A 13,221-nucleotide genomic window follows, 5' to 3' on the forward strand; every position below is an offset into this window, starting at 1 on the left:
CAAACTGACTGTGCAATACAGAGAAAATAAAAAGGAAAATCAATAAAGAGCACAAGTGCGAGTCCTTAAAGGAGTCTCTGATGGTGGAGGGGGAGCAGCTGTTCCTGAACCTGGTGGTGCGAATCTTGTGGCACCAAGACCTCTTTCCTGATGGCAGCAGTGAGAACACACCATGTACTGGGTGGTGAGGGTCTTTGTTGATTGTTGTTGGTCTCAAACAGCAGGGTTCCCTGTAGGTGTTCTCAATAGTGGGGAGGGTTTTCCCTAAGATCTGCTCCCACTACCTTTTGGAGGGCTTTATGCTCAGGGGTATTGGTGGCTCCATAACAGACTGTGATTTAGATGTGATTCAGCACACTTTCCACCACACATCTGTAGAAATTTGCTAGGGAACAATAACGTGGGTAGGAAGGGTGAGGAAGTCCTCTAAGGAGAGTTCAGGGAGTTAGGTACTAGGTTGAAGGATTACTAACGCAGGTTAACACATGGCTAAAGACATAGTGCAGGAGGGAGGGCTTCAGGTTTCTGGATCATTGGGCTCAATTCTGGGGAATTGGGACCTGTTCCAATGGCATAGTTTGCATCTGAACTGGTGGGGGAACTAACATCCTCATGGGAAGGTTTACTTGCGATGCTGCAGGTAGTTTAAACTAGATTTGCAGGAGGATGGGAACCAGAGTGCCAGAGCAGATAGAGGAGTGGAGGAGGGAAAAGATCATGTGAAAATATGCATCATTAGAAAATGAATTTAACATGGTGGAAATGTTCTCAGGTGCATATGTTTCAATACAAGGAGTATTTGTAGGAAAGGTAGAGGAGCTTAGAACGTGGATTGGCACGTGGAATTATGAGAATTGTGGCCATTAGCGAAACTTGGTTGCAGGAGGGGCAGGACTGGCAGCTCAGTGTTCTAGGCTTGCATTGCTTTAGATGCAATGGAGGGGGTAGGGATGATAGGGGGAGGAGTGGCATTGCTTGTCATTGAAAATATCACAGCTGTGATCAAGTAGGGCAGACCAGAGGGCTCGTCTACTGAGGATATGTGGGTGGAACTGAGGAATGGGAAAGGTATGACCATACTGGGTTTGTATTATAAACCATCCATAAAGTCAATGAGAATTGGAGGACCAAATCTGTAGACAGTTATAGGAAATATAAGGTTGTGATGGTTGATTTTAACTTTACACATTATGACTGGGGTTCTCATACTGTAAAAAGGATGGATGGCTTGGAGTTGTCAAATGTGTTCAGTAAAGTTTTCTGAAATATATAGAGGTGCCAACGAGAGAGAGTGCAATACCAGATCTCCTGTTAACAATGAGACACGACAGGTGACAGATGTATGTGTTGGGGAATATTTTGGGTCCAGTGACATTAATGCCAATAATTTCAAGTTAATTATAGAGAAGGATAGGTCTAAATTGGAGAAAGGCCAATTTTAGGGAAATGTGAAAGGATCAAGAATGCGTGGATTGGGATAAGTTGTTTTCAGGCAAGAATGTGTGAGGTAAGTGGAGGACCTTCAAAGGTGATATTTTGAGAGCACAGAGTTTGTACGTTCCTGTCAAGAGTAGAGGCAATGTTTGTAGGCAGAGGGAACCTTGGTTTTCAGGGGATATTGGGGATCTGGTTTGGAACAAGAGAGAGGTGTATAGCAGATATAGGCAACATGGAGCAAATTAGGCACTTGAGGAGTGTAAAATATGCAAAAAGGATAGTAAGGGACCAAATTAGTCCCCTTGAAAATCAGAGTGGTCAGCTTTGTGAGAAGTGCCTTCACGTTCACAAAATATGCTCGAGACAAAAGTTGAGAACAAAGAACATTTATTTACATTTACAACATTGCAAGGTTGTAAATTCCCCCTACCTCGGGAAAGTACACCGAGGGCGGGAAGCTTCTTTGTTTTTATACATTTTTCAATTCACCTCCCCTTACATTTTTCTTACATTTATCCTTCTTGGATTGGTTTGGCACTTTTCCCTATTCGCCTGACTCTTGACTGACTCCGACTTTCTCCTATCCCGTACTCACACCTCCTTTCCCCACCACGTATTAAACAAGCTCTTTGTGTGTGTACGTACATATTTCTTAAATTCCTCTGTTATCTTGTATATTCTGTTCTGCTGTTTTTCATGCGCCATTTTACACAAAGAACATTTTAGCTTTTTTCTTGCTTTTTCTTTCTACCTTCTATAACTGTTTCAGAATTCCTAACATTAAAATAATAACTGTTTCTAAACTCCTACAATTAAAATAATAACCATTTCTAAACTCCTTCAATTAAAATAATAACTTTTTCTAAACTCCTTTAATCCACCCCTTAAAAAGAGCTACGCTTTCAAACCTGTCTAAATAATACCGGTTTCTTTTTCCCATAGTTTCAGAAGGTTCTCTGCCGCCTCAGTATAATCCTGTTGTTGCTGAACCATAATGGGACTGATTTGTTGAATGGCTTGTCTAATCAAACACTGGAGGCAAGGAAGGATGCAAGGGATCAGTATTAAGGCAAAAAGTATAAAGACAGAAAAGATAAGTGCTGAATGTATCCATGACCACGAGCCACTAAACCATTTAGACAACCATGAGCCAATGGCGGAGTGCCATGTTTGCACAGGCACATGGGAGAGTTTCCGTATACCTGAAGAGATATCTTTAACAGCTTGTCCATTATTATCAATTGTAAGGCAGCAATTGGAGAGATTCAGCTTGCCACACACATGACCTTCTGCAGCCAATAAATAGTCCAAGGCTAGGCGGTTCTGATAAACGGTAGCCTGGATTTGCTGTGGTTCCTCTGCCAGGCAGTAGCTGTCTGGTTAGTAATTACTTCTAGGTCAGCCTGCAAACGGATTAGACAATTAAGCATGTAAATTGGAGTTCGGGACTCCCATGAACCATCCTGTGCCCACGTAGCCGGTCCATAGTATGAAATTATGCGTTCAGGGGGCCAGTCATCCCCCATTTGCTGATCTCAGCCGAACGGCGTTGTATGGGGGAATGTAATCGAGTGGAAATATGTTCATCGGAATCTGGAGGAAGAAGATGGAAATGTGGTTGAATCATACCAATACAACAAGTCCCACTCCAGTCGGGTTCAAGATATGTATAAGCCATATTCCCACAAATCCAATATAAGCCGTCGGGTGCATAGCCGGAAGGACTAGAATCTTCCCAGAAGGATGTCAGCGCAGGAATGGCCTGATAAGGGTTGAAACCAGTGCAATTCCAAAACTCAACGTCGGCAAGGTCAGATGTGTCATTAATGGGAACCGAGGGTACACAGGGAACATCTGATCGATTAGAAAAGGACAGGAAGCTGGTAGGCGGGGTTGGAACCCAATTTCCACTAGTGACATTATTCCAGCGCCGGCAAGCCAAATCGCCCTTTGGGTACCTGCCGTGTTCTTTTACCAAGCACTCAAAGCCTTGTGGATGATTTTCCAACTTCAAAGACTCACGGGATCGACCAGAAGTGCTAGTGGAAAGATTGGAGGCAAGAAGTGTACGATCATCTAATCGCTCACCTCTCCATGGCCAAGTTCCATCCCGGGTTGGGCCGCTACAAATCCAACAGTTACGAACACCAAGCTCCTGGACGGACTTCTTCTCTTTGGCTTGGCTTCGCGGATGAAGATTTATGGAGGGGTAATGACCACGTCAGCTGCAGGCTCGTTTGTGGCTGACAAGTCCGATGCGGGACAGGCAGACACAGTTGCAGCGGTTGCAAGGGAAAATTGGTTGGTTGGGGTTGGGTGTTGGGTTTTTCCTCCTTTGTCTTTTGTCAGTGAGGTGGGCTCTGCGGTCTTCTTCAAAGGAGGTTGCTGTCCGCCGAACTGTGAGGCGCCAAGATGCACGGTTTGAGGCGATATCAGCCCATTGGCGGTGGTCAATGTGGCAGGCACCAAGAGATTTCTTTAGGCAGTCCTTGTACCTCTTCTTTGGTGCATCTCTGTCACGGTGGCCAGTGGAGAGCTCGCCATATAACACGATCTTGGGAAGGCGATGGTCCTCCATTCTGGAGACGTGACCTACCCAGCGCAGTTGGATCTTCAGCAACATGGATTCGATGCTGTCGGCCTCTGCCATCTCGAGTACTTCGATGTTGGAGATGAAGTCGCTCCAATGAATGTTGAGGATGGAGCGGAGACAACACTGGTGGAAGCGTTCTAGGAGCCGTAGGTGATGCCGGTAGAGGACCCGTGATTCGGAGCCGAACATGAGTGTGGATATGACAACGGCTCTGTATACGCTAATCTTTGTGAGGTTTTTCAGTTGGTTGTTTTTCCAGACTCTTTTGTGTAGTCTTCCAAAGGCGCTATTTGCCTTGGCGAGTCTGTTGTCTATCTCGTTGTCGATCCTTGCATCCGATGAAATGGTGCAGCCGAGATAGGTAAACTGGTTGACCGTTTTGAGTTTTGTGTGCCCGATGGAGATGTTGGGGGGCTGGACGGTAAGTTGATGTAAATTGACCCATAGGTTATCTCCAAGTCTATGTCTATTGGCTTGTATTCTTGCCCTCTCATATAAGTTCTTTTGAGACTCATGTGGCGTAACGGTGATCATGTTGGTACCACTATACTTAGAAGCTGCCCGCAGTGAAATCACTTCCTTCACTAGAGGGTCTCCCGGTTTGCCTAATTTGGAGGCACAGAAGGGTCCCGGGGGGGGGGGGGGGCAGGACAGGAAGAATCTATTTCTTGACCTACCTAGGGGAGAACCCTCTCCTAGACTTAGAAAAATGGTATATGTCTCGGAGGCAAAAGAACAATTGTCGTTCTTTCTTGGGACTACACAACCCTCCTTTGTCCCCATCCACTTCTCAAAATACTTAATCTCCCTAAGCTCAACATCATTACCCGAAGTGCTGCCCCTCTTCCAAAAGGACTTAACACATTGGGAGCAAGACAGAGTGGAGGCGAAAGCAATGGGGAAAATAAAGAAAAATACAAACAAGGACATTATTATTATACACAAATCAAAATTTTCGTTGCAGGGTGAGCTTGAGGTCACTAGGATGTTGCTCCGACTGCCAATATGAGCCTTCTAGGTCAGTGGAGATATTCTCGAGGGGGTGGTGATAACGTTTCACCCTCTGGACATGAGTCCACCCTCTTTCACGCGTTCGTGCAGCAGTATCTGTAACTAGAAGGACACAAAAAGGACCATCCCAGGTTGGCGACAACTTAACATCTTTCCAACTCTTTATCAATACCCAGCCACCGAGTTGAATGGTGTGTATGGCGAATTCCAAAGGCGGCGTCTGGCTAGAATCCCCCTTCTCAGATCAGCCAACATGGTGGAAAGTTCTTGCAGATACTTAGATATGTATGGGAGCCCAGATAAGGAAGGCCGAACATCATTTCATACGGGGAGACGGCAATATCACGACGGGGAACGGTACGAATACGAATCAAAGCCAGGGGTAAACATTTAAACCAGGAGAGACCTGTCTCAGCACACAGGCGGGTGAGCTGAATTTTACTCCCACGGATGCCTCCTTTGCGACCTCATCTGCCTGTCTGTTACCTCAGTCTTCGGGGCTTTCCCCTACCTGATGTCCCCGGACATGGACCACGGCCACCTCCTTAGGCAGCATTAAAGCATCCAAATATTTGATTATTAAATTTTCATGGACTAATTTTTGGCCCTTTCCTGTAATTAACCCCCGTTCCTTCCAAATTTTTCCAAAGGTATGTACAACTCCAAAAGCATATTTAGAATCTGTGTAAATTGGAAAAACCCAACACCCAACCCCAACCCACCAATTTTCCCCTGCAACCGCTGCAATCGTGTCTGCCTGTCCCGCATCGGACTTGTCAGCCACAAACGAGCCTGCAGCTGACGTGGACTTTTTACCCCCTCCATAAGTCTTCGTCCGCGAAGCCAAGCCAAAGAAATTGTTCCTACTTTCCCCTGTAGTCCCTGGAAGGCTCGACACATATAATTCGCATGTCTAAGCCGACCAGAGACCGGGGAGGAGACCAGCTTCCATAACAGAACCATCTTTTCCATCCACTATGCCATCCCTGAAGGTAGAAACTCACGTGAATAGGGTGGTGAAGAAGGCTTTTAGTATGCTGGCCTTTATCAATCATTGCATGGAATGTAGGAGTTGGGAGGTGATGTTGAGACTGTATAAGACGTTGGTGCGGCCTAATTTGGAGTTCTGTGTGCAGTTCTGGTCGCCTAATTATAGGAAGGATATAAACAGAGTGGAGAGAGTGCAGAGAAGGTTTACCAGAATGTTACCTGGGTTTAAGCATCTAGAGTATAGGGAGAGATTGGACAGATTAGGTCTTTATTCTTTGGAGCGTAGAAGGTTGAGAGGGGATTTGATAGAAGTATTTAAGATTATGAAAGGGATAGACAGAGTGGATGTGGATAGACTATTTCCGTTAAGAGGAGGAAAGATTAAAACAAGAGGACATGAGTTAAGAATTAAGGGGCAGAGGTTTAGAGGTAACATGAGGGGGAACTTCTTTACTCAGAGAGTGGTAGACGTGTGGAATGAGCTTCCGGGAGAAATAGTGGCGGCGGAGTCAATTGTATTATTTAAGAAAAGGTTGGACAGGTATATGGATGAGAAGAAGATGGAGGGTTATGGGCATTGTGCAGGGAGGTGGGACTAGAGAGGGGTGTTTGGTTCGGTGCGGACTAGAAGGGCCTAATGGCCTGTTTCCGTGCTGTAAATTGTTATGTTATGTTATGTTATATCCACTGTAACGAGTTCCTTTTATACAATGAGAAAAACCATCTATAAACCATCTCTCTCCCTCACATAGAGGCTCATACCCTAGATCATTCCGGATCTTAGTCTGCAAATTTATTATTTCCAAGCACTCATGTTCCAGCTGATCATAGGCCGTCTCACTTGATGGAGATACTAAGAATGCAGCTAGGTTCTGGTCCCGATTAGTAACCAGTGTCAGGTCATCTCGGTCCATCAAAATTGCCTCATATTTTAGAATTCTCGAATCAGTCAACCACCTCCCCGCACGCTGTAACAGAATAGTTCGGATGGTGTGCAGGGTCATGGGTGCGCCAAAGGTAATCTTTCGACCCTCTTCTACCAGGACAGCGGTGGCAGCAATGCCTGGACACACTCCGGCCATCCGCGGCAAACTGGGTCAAATACTTTGGACAAAAACGCCACTGGTTGCCGGAGCCACATTCGCTCCTGGGTCAATACACCCGTAGCTGCCCCATCCTTTGCAAATAAGTCAAATGGTTTATTCAAATCAGGTAATGCCAACACTGAAGCCTTGGCAAGACAACTCTTTATCCTCTTAAATCCCTCCATTTCTTCCTCTGTCCAGACAAGAGAATTATCTAGGCCAGCTAACTTATCATACAAAAATTTTACCAAATTAGAATAATTTTCTATCCAAATTCGGCAATATCCCACCAGACTAAGGAACTTCCTGAGCTCTCGGGCATCCTTGGGAGGTGGGACCTGCAAAATGCCACGTATTCTCTCCGGGCTTATTCGCTGACATCCCTGACTAATTAGATGGCCCAGGTATTTTACCTCTGGCTGCACAAATTGCAATTTTGCCTCACTTACTCTCAGCCCCTTTACTCCCAGAAAGTTTAACATATCCACCGTATATTGTTTGACAGCCTCCTGTTCTTTTCCTGTGATTAATAAATCATCTACATATTGTATTAGTTGACAGTCTGATCTTTTTGGAGCTTCTTCCAACACTTGTTCTAATACCTGGCCAAATAGATTAGGGGACTCTGTAGAGCCTTGCGGGAGAACTGTCCAGCGATACTGGTTCTTTCATCCAGTATACGGGTTTTCCCATTCAAAGACAAACATGTCCCTATTACCCTCATCCAGAGGGCAAGACCAAAAGGTGTCTTTCAGGTCTATCACACTAAACCATTTACTATTTGGATCTATTTTTCCCATAATTGTATAAGGATTAGGCACAATGGGGTATCGGGCCAAAATCACCTTATTTAATTCTCATAGGTCTTGTACCAGCCGATAAGTACCGTCTGGTTTTCGTACTGGTAGTATTGGGGTGTTAAAGGGGGACATACAGGGTTCGAGTAACCCATCCAATAATAATTGATCAATTACGGGTTGAAGTCCCTTCCTTCCCTCCATTGGGATTGGATATTGCTTTCGTCTGACAATCTGATTGGGGTCTTTTAGCGTGACCCGAAGTGGGGGAACATCCAACCCCCCTCTATTTCCCTTCTTGGCCCACACCTTGGGGTCGATCAACTCGCGATCTTCTTGTGTCAATGTGTAGAACTGGACCCCAATTCCCTTTCCTTGAGGCTGGGCCCTGATACCCAATAAATCCTGCAAATCCTGTCCCAGCAGGCAGACTCCTGCCTGGGGAACCAGTAGAATGTCTCCCCTTATTACTTTTCTCGCCATTTGTATCCTAAGGCCCCTTAATTCAGGAACCTCAAAGTTAGATCCCCCGACCCCTGAAATAATCACCCTCCCGTTAAAAACTGTTCCCTTGGGTTTGGTTAAAATACTAGAACGAGCAGCTCCCGAGTCTACCATAAAAATCATATCTTCTTCGTGGGGTCCTATGCTTAAGTTTACCAATGGTTCTCCATGCTGCCCCACGGCACTCTTTACGAGAGAACCCTGACTCCCCTAATCTTCCTCCTCCATCAGGACATAGGATCATGTGTCCCTGGCCCTCTTGAAGTGTCCCCCTCTTTTACAATAGTAACAAACCTTGGGCCCTGTCTGCCATCCTTTGTTGGGACCACCTCTTCAAGCCCCCGCTCGTGGTCGGGGACCCTAGGGTTCATCCCATCCTTCAAATCCTGGCCTTCCTCTTTCTCTCATTCCCATCCATCCGCCCAGACCGTTGGTCCGGCGTCTTTGACTTCCCTGCTGTCCATTTACGACTTCCTTTACCGCTTGCAATAATATCTTCGCCTTTCCTTTCTGCTTATCCTCACTCCTTTGGACATATGCCCTTTGGGCTATTTGTAGCAGCTGGGATAATCCCTGTTCATGCCAATTTTCAGTCTTTTGAAGTTTCTTTCGTATATCTGGGGCTGAGTTTGTAACAAATCCTGTCAAAACTAATTGTTCCCCAACTGGTGACTCTATATCCAATCTTCCATATTGTTGTATTGCTGCCCGCAGTCTAGTCAAAAAGGGCGAGGGGGTTTCCTCAGGGCCCTGGGAAACCTCGAATGCTTTCTTAAAATTCTGTTCTTTTGGTACTGACTCCCTCACTCCCTTTATCAGGTTCACCTTGTATTCTTCCATCCGGGTGCGACCATCTACCGTCCCCTTATCCCAGTGTGGATTGACCAGAGGGAATTTGTCCTCTCCAGCAACTGCTCGTGGACCTCCCTGGTGTTCCCGATCCCACACCCTAATTCCAGCTTGTCTAATCATTCCTCTCTCATCTAAAGAAAATAAAGCTTTGAATATAGATATTAACTCGTCCCAGGTGTAAATGTTAGGTCCCAGAAACTGATCAAATTGCTCCGCACAGGCTTGAGGATCTTCAATTAAAGATTTCATTTCCCGTTTAAAATTTCTCACTTCTGTGCTAGTCAAGGGGACATTTACAAAGCCTATTCCACCCGCTGGACCTCCCAAGGGTACCTCACGAAGGGGAAACATTTGCACCTGAGAAGGGTCCGGTCCCCAGGCTCCTGATGGAACTGGATCTTCCTTATGATGTCTGAGACCCAAAGCAAATTCCCCAGCTTTCTCTTCGTGAAGTTTTTCACACTGCTCTTCTAATTATCCCGTACAGTCTGGGTTATATACCTGGGGGGTAAGAGGCGGCGGAGGACCCTTAGCTTGTAACCTAGTCCTTATCGTGTTTCCTCTCGGAGGGGTAAGGGGAGGATAAAGTGGGCGGGGAGGAGAGGGCAAGGGAGGAGCCAGCTCAGGATATGGTGGAGGTAATGCCTGCAAGTGGTCCCAATTTTCAGGAAGAGGAGCCAAAGGCTCCTGTTCCTTAGATTTCGCCGGATCCCTTGTATTCATCACCATCTGGTCAAATTCTACAAACAACCAGCAGGCAGCATAATCTCTACTTTCGGAGTCCTCGGGTCTATGCTCATAAAGCCAGATATTCAACGCCTGGCATACCCAATCCTCATCCGAACCGTATTTTGGCCAAAATACTGAAGACCCCTTAATTGGATTCTCAGGTCACTCGTGGCAACAGTACTGGATCATTTTCTTTTTATCTTTCTTGCGGGTCTTTCCCGCACCCCAATTCATCAATTGCCTCCCCAATGGGCTTCCCGGGGGAATTTTATCAATTGGTCCTATACTCAGACCTTTCTTTTTGCTCCCTCCCCCACCCATGGTGGATTAATCAGTCTTACCTGGCTGTCAAGCCTTCCCAGCACATCACTCGCACGGCTGTCCCATCCTTTGTTCTCAACGTCTCTTCTCGGATATCACTCGCTACGTCCACTGGCCGGACACTCGATGACCAGGAGTCCGGCTAAATCAGCCGGGGGGCACCAACCTCCTTTCAGACAAGCACTGGTCAGTGGAGGGTGTGTGATCCCGGACGATCCCCCCAAGTTGTGAGAAGTGCCTTCATGTTCACAAAATATGCTCGAGACAAAAGTTGAGAACAAAGAACATTTATTTACATTTACAACATTGCAAGGTTGGGTACTCTCCCCCTACCTCGGGAAAGTACACCGAGGGCGGGAGGCTTCTTTGTTTTTATACATTTTTCAATTCACCTCCCCTTAGATTTTTCTTACATTTATCCTTCTTGGATTGGTTTGGCACTTTTCCCTATTCGCCTGACTCTTGACTGACTCCGACTTTCTCCTATCCCATACTCACACCTCCTTTCCCCACCCCCTATTAAACAAGCTCTTTGTGTGTGTACGTGCATATTTCTTAAATTCCTCTGTTATCTTGTATACTCTGTTCTGCTGTTTTTCATGCGCCATTTTACACAAAGAACATTTTAGCTTTTTCTTGCTTTTTCTTTCTACCTTCTATAACTGTTTCAGAATTCCTAACATTAAAATAATAACTGTTTCTAAACTCCTACAATTAAAATAATAACCATTTCTAAACTCCTTCAATTAAAATAATAACTGTTTCTAAACTCCTACAGCTTTGTATGGAGCCAAAAGAGATGGGTGGGAAATCCTAAAATCAGTATTCACTCAGGTGGCTCAGAGTCATGCGAAGTAAGGAAAACAATCAGTGTGGTCATGGAACCTATACAGATTAAAGAATTGCTTGCTGTTTTAAAGCTAATAAAGGTGGATAAATCCCCAGGGTCTGACAAGATATTCCCTAGGGCCTTAAGGAAACCTAGTGTAGAAATTGCAGGCACTCTGGCAGAAATATTGAAAATGTCCTGTGACAGAGGTGTTTGGGAGATAAATTGGGAAAGGTTTGTTAGAGCAAGTCACACATAAACACTTTAAAACACATTCAATTTTTGTAGGAGCTTTTGCAAGAGTGCTCAGAGACTCATGATGGACTGTAATTTTGCAGAAAGCAACAAATGTAACAACAGGCAGTAGCAGCTTTGTCTGGAAAAGAGCATTTACTGACTGGAAGGTCAGAAGGTCATGTGATCTTTGCAGGCAGAGAGCGGAAGTGAGAGGGGTGTGGGGGGGAAGAGAGAGACAGACATCAGTTCCAGAGAGACAAGATGGCAAGCTTTGGAAGACAGCCTGGTCGAAGGAGAGGACTCTGCAGTGACCTGGAACAAGAAAAACTCTCTCTCTAAAAACCAACAAGAACCCTTCTGAGTGGTAACCATTTACCTGTTAAGCACCAAAGCCTGGTGAACTTTATTAATGTGCACAGTAGCCAGTGAGATTGGACTGTGAACCAAAGAACTTTGCTGAACTTACACACACACACACACACACACACACACACACATCTGCGGTTAGAATTAGAAGGGAGTTAAGTAAGTCAATAGAGATAAGTTAAAAGTTTGATTCTATTTTCATCTTCAAAGATAATTAAAAGCAACTTTTGTTTAAGTAACCCTTTGTCATGGTGCATATCTATTGCTGCTGGGTTTTGGGGTCCTCTGGACTCATAACAGTCCTTAGCTACGAGCGAGGTGCTGGAAAATTGGAGGGTTGATCATGTGTTCTGTTATCAAAATAAGTTCCAAAAGTAACTGTGGAAATTATAGGCCAGTAAGCCTGAATAAATGGTAGTTATAAATTATTGGAATGTGTTCTAAGAGATCAGATGTACAATTATTTTGTTAACAAGAAACTGATTAGGGATAGTGAACGTGGGTTTGTGCATGATAGGTTATGATTAATAACCAATCTTGTACAGTTTTTCAAAGAGTTTGCCAGGAAAGTTGATGAAGGAAAGGCTATTGTCTACACGGACTTTAGTAAGGCCTTTGACAAGATTCCGCATGGGCGGTTAGTCAGGAAGGTTCAGATGCTTGGTATTCATGGTGATGTCGTGAACTGGATTTGACAATGGCTGGATGGTAGAAACCAGAGAGTTGCTTCTCAGACTGAAGGCCTGTGACGAGTGATTTGCCTCAAGGATCGGTGCTGGGACCATTGTTTTTTGTCATCTATATCAATGATCTGGATGATAATGTTGTAAATTGGAGTAGCAAGTTTGCAGGTAACACTAAGATTGGAGATGTTGTGGACATCAAGGAAGGTTTTCAAAGCATGCAGAGGGATCTGGACCAGATGGAAAAATGGGCTGAAAAATGGCAGATGGAATTTAATGCAGACAAATGTGAGGTGTATTTTGGAAGGACAAACCAAGAAAGTACATACATGGTAAATGGTATGGTTCTGAGAAGTGAGGTAGAACAGAGGGATTTGGGAATATGGATATATAATTCCCTTTAAGTCACATCACAGGTGGATATGGTTATAAAGAGAGCTTTTGGCATATTGGCCTTCATAAATCAAAGTATTGTAGGAGTTAGGATGTTTTGGTAAAGTTGTACAAGATATTGGTGAGATCAAATTTGGATTATTGGGTGTGGTTTTGGTCACCTGACTACAGGAAAGATATCAATAAGATAGAAAGAGTGCAGAGAAGATTTACTAGGATATTGCCCGGACTTCAGGAATTGAGTTACAGAGAAAGATTAAACAGGTTAGGACTTTATTCCCTGGAACGTAGAAGAATGAGGAGGAATTAAACAGAGGTATTTAAAATTGTGAGAGGGTTACGCAGGCTTTTTCCTGATACAGACCAGAGGACATAGGTTAAGGGTAAAAGGGGA

At 44.8% G+C, this 13,221-nt stretch overlaps 2 protein-coding genes across 5 annotated transcripts in view; one reads left to right on the plus strand and one right to left on the minus strand.

Moving 5' to 3' along the window:
- The window catches only part of ppp2r5b (protein phosphatase 2, regulatory subunit B', beta), a 183,108-nt gene that overhangs the window by 21,696 nt on the left and 148,191 nt on the right, over positions 1 to 13,221 (plus strand). The window lies entirely within an intron of this gene.
- On the minus strand, positions 1,808 to 10,935 carry LOC138740744 (uncharacterized). The gene is made up of 2 exons (XM_069893814.1): positions 10,340 to 10,935; positions 1,808 to 5,143 (listed from the first exon to the last, which is right to left on the minus strand). The coding sequence occupies exon 2, from the start codon at positions 4,958 to 4,960 to the stop codon at positions 3,659 to 3,661; it is 1,302 nt and encodes a 433-aa protein (XP_069749915.1). The 5' UTR covers positions 4,961 to 5,143; positions 10,340 to 10,935; the 3' UTR covers positions 1,808 to 3,658.

The sequence above is a fragment of the Narcine bancroftii genome, chromosome 8 (genome assembly GCF_036971445.1).
Source record: "Narcine bancroftii isolate sNarBan1 chromosome 8, sNarBan1.hap1, whole genome shotgun sequence".
Taxonomy (NCBI): Eukaryota; Metazoa; Chordata; class Chondrichthyes; order Torpediniformes; family Narcinidae; genus Narcine; species Narcine bancroftii.

Excerpts from the sequence above, each read along its gene's own strand:
- LOC138740744 (XM_069893814.1), bottom strand. The coding sequence starts at position 4,960 with ATGTCCTTGTTTGTATTTTTCTTTATTTTCCCCATTGCTTTCGCCTCC.